At 40.1% G+C, this 5,593-nt stretch overlaps 1 protein-coding gene across 2 annotated transcripts in view; it reads right to left on the bottom strand.

The window, feature by feature from the left end:
* Nucleotides 1-3,091: 3,091 nt before the first annotated feature.
* The window catches only part of lrrc8c (leucine rich repeat containing 8 VRAC subunit C), a 52,555-nt gene continuing 50,053 nt past the window's right edge, over nucleotides 3,092-5,593 (bottom strand). Inside the window, exons 3-4 of one of the 2 annotated variants that reach the window (XM_037698308.1) lie at nucleotides 5,408-5,468; nucleotides 3,092-5,359 (exon numbers count right to left, since the gene is read on the bottom strand). In XM_037698308.1, coding sequence (XP_037554236.1) covers nucleotides 3,219-5,359; nucleotides 5,408-5,468 — 2,202 coding nt within the window. In that variant the 3' untranslated portion in view covers nucleotides 3,092-3,218. Of the gene's footprint in view, nucleotides 5,469-5,593 lie in introns of both variants that reach the window. The other variant, XM_037698307.1, reaches the window with a different exon arrangement.

Below are 5,593 nucleotides of genomic sequence, written 5' to 3'. Positions count from 1 at the left end.
TATGTTGGAGATGAGTATCAACAACTATCACACCAAATTTTAGCTCAATGTCTGTAAAAATTGCTAAATAGTGCATTTTAGCTGTGGACGCCATCAGGAATTATGTAATCAGTTGTCCATGTAAAATTCACGCAGTGGTTTATGAGACGGACAATTAAAACACCATGACACTTCCATCTAACACCTCCTTTCATGGCAGCAGACAATAAATAAATGTAGACTCTAATGCCAGCTACATACTTTAAAATAACTGAACAAAGTAAACACAGTAAGAAAAATGCATAACAGTAATAAAACTCTGGGTGACACTGCACTCAACAGATTAGCAGGTGACACATTATTCCAGAGATGCACATAAAATGTGGAAAAGCTAAAGGTGCCCTTCACGATGAATGACTACCTCAGTATGCTCTCCAAGATCTGTTAGATTGAGGCTGGATCACAAAAAGTTTGGAAAACATTGTCATCTTGAAGGCAATCATGATGCTGCTACAATCTTAGTACTGCTAAATATGTTGTTTTTTTCCCACCAACTGTCCAGACACTTCCCTACACCCTCACCACATATGTCCACCCTAACACAGCTGTCAAACCATGTCAAGTGCAGCTACATGCTAGTAGATTGATCCACGCTTAAACAGGGTTACAACCACAGGCATCACGCTCGGTCCAAGTTGTTTCCATGACCCTGTGAGAATAGCAGTTGAGAGTGCAAGAGGCTACTGTTGCCAGCCCTGCCTCAAACTCTCGACAGCCAAGCCACATGCCATCTCCTTCCCTATGATATCAACCTCAGGAGTGCCAAGAAAAACCATTGTCACTAAACACAGTTCATATTTGCTTTCATAAAGATAACAGATCACGTATTACTAAAGCAACTGGTCTTAGTTGAACTCTCCTCAGAAACTCAGCAGAATTCCCCCAGCATGAGCCATTTCAGATGGGCAGAGAAATGTAGTACACATATCCTCTGCTGTGAAGAGTCCAGTATCCAACATGTTCAACATGCCTTTTGGAAACATAGAGATCAGGTTCTACATGCCAAAAACAAGTGAGAACATCTATGCTAATATCAAAAATAGATGACAAAGGCAGCATCTGTGACCACATGGGTGGCTTATTTATCTGGAAGGGTATCATTGATGGGCAGCACAGTGGCACAGTTGGTAGAGCTGCCGCCTCGCAATGAGAAGGTCACCGGATCAAACCCTGGTTGGGAGGCCATTTTGGGTGGAGTTTGTATGTTCTCTCCGTGCATGCGTGGGTTTTCTCCTTGTACTCCAGTTCCCCCCACAGACCAAAAACAAGCATGTTAGGCTGATTGATAACTCTAAACTGTCCTTAGGTGTGAGTGAGAGAATGGTATGTGGCCCTGTGATGGACCGGAGACCTGTCCAGGGTGTCCCTGCCTCATGCACAGTGACTGCTGGATATGGGCACCAGTGACCCCCATGACCCAAAAAGGAAGAAGAGGGTATAGATAATGGATGGATGGTATCATTGGTTCCAAAATGTGTATATTGAAATCTTTAAACTTTTCACTTTATAAAGACAAATTTCACTCAGTGGTCTTTAATTTCTTTAGATTCAGTCTGTTCAGTCTGTTTGGAAATGGAGTTTAGACTTGTATACTGGTAAATATTACTGTGCATTCCTAATAACTGGACATTGTTTCAGTTCAAGTAACAGATGAGAAAATAAATATTACACTCATGTCTTTATAAGAAATTTGAGCAAAAATACAGTTAGCTTGACATGAGGTTTGCCCTTTCAGTGATGACTGAATAATGTTTAGTGAACAAATAATATATATGGAACCTTTATCAAGAAAGCAGAACTGTATAGTTTAGAAAATGCTCAACTATTCCTATTATGAAGGATTTGTGGCTGGAGAATATGTCCCTGTAGCTGCCACTCTAACTATGTCAATATATAGATATGCAAGTATCCGTACATTTAAAAGAATGAAAAAAGAAATAAAGTAAATAAACAATAAAAAACAAAAACAAAACATCAAACTAATCCAAAGAGTGGATTTAGTGTAATACTTGAGTTTTACAATTAGGCCATGAGAAAAATCCTGTACTGGGCTTAGTTTTTGAGTTTGTGGCAACTTTCTGGGAGCAAGCAAATGTCACTTGATTTATGGGTAGGATGGTGTCAGGCATCTAGGAATGTAAAGTTCCCATAAAAAACACTTGCTCCTTAATTAGTAATTAAGCTATTAATTAGCAGCATGTCAAATATACAGAATTTACATATATAAGCTGAAAAAATACAAAACAAACTATATTCCCATGAATAATATGTTTGTTTTTCAATTTCAAATGTTAACAACCTCAACTGTTATATAATTTTGTATAAATAATTATTTGGTCTTTTCATGTATTGGAGCCCAAAACTGTCAGTAACTGAGTCTAATGAGCTATGTTGGCTCTTCCTCTTTTGATCTGATGAGGTCCAACTTGTAGATGTGTGATCAGGTATGTTGTATGGTCTGGAGACAGTGGCACTGACAAAAAGATGGAAGAAAAACTGGAAGTAGCAGAAATGAAGATGTTGAGGTTCTCCTTAGTAGTGACAAGGATGAATAAGATTAGGAATGAGATCATCAGAGGTACAGCACAGGTTGAACTGTAGAGATAAAGTTAGAGAGGCCAGACTGAGATGGTTAGAACATGTCAAGAGGAGGGACAGTGGTTGGGACATGTCCAGAGGAGGGACAGTGGGTATATTGATAGAAGGATGTTAGAAATCCAGCTGTCAGGAAAAAGACAAAGAGGAAAACCAAAGAAGAAATATATGGATGCAGTTAGAGAGGACAGGGAGGTAGCTGGAGTGAGGACAGAGGATGCAGAGGACAGAGTGAGATGGAGGACGACTCACTGTGGCGACCCCTGAAGAGGAAAAAGCCGAAAGAAAAATAAGTCTAACTTTTAGGTGTAGGCATATCACATGGCCATATAGATTTTAAGATGTCTAATTTCTAATTAGGTTATTTTTAAGGCCTTCTTACCAAATTAGGAGCAACTATTAGTTTGGGAATTTTTTTAAATTTTGCCACATTTTCTACTAAATAAAACCACAAATGAATTGCCCCTCAAAAATTGCCACAGAGTGATAAGATACCAATTTTGTCCCATGGCCTAAATGACTTATGAAACAAATGATCTGAGTTGATAGATAAACAAGTGGCGTTGTGACTGCAGTAAGGCACCTCACTCAGCCTTCATTTGTTCCCTGACATCTGAAGGCAAAGTTTCGAACATTGCATCCTCCACTATAAGGCCACTCTGCTTCAAAGCCCGACAGGAACCAAGCTCTTGTGGCAGGAACTCAAAATGGTTCCCTTTGAGTTCCAGGTAAGTCAAAAGAGCCAGGTAAGAAATTTTTGGTGAGAGTACAGACAGCGAGTTCTTGCCCAGTTTTAATGTTTTGAGCTTTTTGCAAAAGAAAAGTTCATCAGGTAGGTTTTCAAGTTTGTTACAAGAGACAGAGAAGTACTGTAGACTCTGAAGAACTCCAATTTCTGGAGGGATGAATCGGATGTCATTGTTGGATAGATCAAGGTAGCGCAGCTTGTGGCACAAAAACAGGTGTGAGGGCAAAATCTCAATCTTGTTGTGACTGAAGTAGAGACGCTCTAGGCTGCTGAGCTTTTTGATGTGCTCTGGGATATACATGATGCCGTTGTGCCAAAGTTTGAGACACTTGAGTTTCCGAAGATGCTGGAAGCTTACAATCTCTTCAATAGAGCGAAGGTTATTCTCTTTCAGGTCAAGCTCTTGCAGATTTGTCAGGCTGAAGATTGAATGAGGAATGCGTTCCAGATCACAATGCACAATCTCCAGTTCTATCAGACTGGTCATCTTTTTCAGGTTGTTGAGCATTACAAGCTTAGTTCCATCACTGTGTAAGTACAGTCGCTGCAGATGGCTGGACACATCTGCAAATGACTGGGGTATCTTGGTCAGATTGCTTTTAAGGTAGAGAGTTTTCAGGCATTTCATCTCCCGCAGAGACTCAATAACTATATTCTTGGAGGCATCAGGACTGAGTGATCCAGTAAGATACAGTTCCTCTAGGTTGCGCAAACCGTACATCCAGTTCGGAAGTTCCCTGTTGTCATCAAACTTTACACGGAGCACTTTCAGGTTTTCTTTGAGGAAGGAAGTAGCCGTTGTGTGCAGCTTCAAAGAGCACTGGTAAAGAGACAGCTCCTGGAGGTTTTCCAGCTGAGAAATAGAGGCAGGGATGGTGACGTTGTTGATCATTTCAAGCTTGAGCGACTGCAGTTCTGTCAACTCAAAGACAGTGTCAGGTAAACCCGGAAGCATGAATAGCTGAAGTTCAAGTCTGTTGTTTGAGTTAATCTGGAGTCTTTGACGCAATTTCTCAGCAGTCCATTCATGGTTGAGATTGAGTTGTTTGAGCTTATTCTCACTGACCTCAGAAAGAAAAACTGCAAATCGTTTGGAATAGAGTGGGTCATATTGATCTATCATGTGCAACATAAAAGCAAAGTCATTTTTGACATCTGGGATGTCATTGATGCCTGTTTCCTGACGCACATACTCAAAGGAATATTCTTTCAGTGAGCGGTAGAAGAGCCAGTAGGAGGTATAGAGGCTTGTTAATCCATAGACAGCCACCAAGCACAAATAGCAATAAGACAGTTTAGAAAAAAGATGAGCCATGGTGTGATTACACTGAAAGTCTTTATAGCCAGTTATGTCTTGGATCTCAACTTCACAAGGTACTCTGTTCCGCACTTGATTCACCAGACAGCTGTTATAGGCAATGATCAGGAGGAACTTAAACACCTTGAATACAGTCTGACGGACATACATAAGGTAGAGGATATCTCCCTCTTCAACATGTAGTCGGAACTTCTTCACTTTTTCAAAAAGAGCTTTAGCTTGTTCACCTTCTTTTTTATCAAGGACACTTGCAGGTGGCTGATCCACTACAATCTTTTCTGGGATAGAACGAAGGGACTGCGTTTTCTCAAGACTTCCTTCTCCAGGAGACACACCAGTGCTGGATCGAGAAGTGCTACTCTTTTTCTGGTCCTTTTCTTCTGGATTTTCTCCAGACACCTCGGACAAAGCACGAGTGGTCCAGGGAGAGTCAAAACACTTGCCAAGCATTGAGATAAAATGCTCTATTTTAGAACTTGAGCCAGGGAATTTAAACCAAAAGTTACTGCATACCATGAAAACTACAGTGTGTATGAGAACCAAGTAAGGAAAGTACTTGGCATACCAATGCAGAGCCTTTTCATAACACATCTGATTGATAAAACTGTACTGTTGTAGATCTAGATCATTTTTCCGGCCTGTCATTTCTTTCGGCACAGCTGTGATGTTGGAATCCAGATGTAAAAGTGAATTTATTGCCACTTCACTGATGTTTCTGGCAGAAATTGGTATTCTCTGTGGGAGGCATATGATTTTATCTTGCATCACCTGCAACACAGTAAGAAAAAAAAAAGAAAAAAAAGATAAGAACAATGTTGTAAACATACATTAAATTTAGATTTCATTTCATTTTATTTACCAATATTGAGGTAGACTTATTGGTTGCAAAATGT

This window comes from Nematolebias whitei, chromosome 3 (assembly GCF_014905685.2).
Source record: "Nematolebias whitei isolate Nwh7 chromosome 3, NemWhi1, whole genome shotgun sequence".
Classification (NCBI taxonomy): Eukaryota; Metazoa; Chordata; class Actinopteri; order Cyprinodontiformes; family Rivulidae; genus Nematolebias; species Nematolebias whitei.
This window is presented reverse-complemented; position numbering and strand designations above follow the sequence as displayed.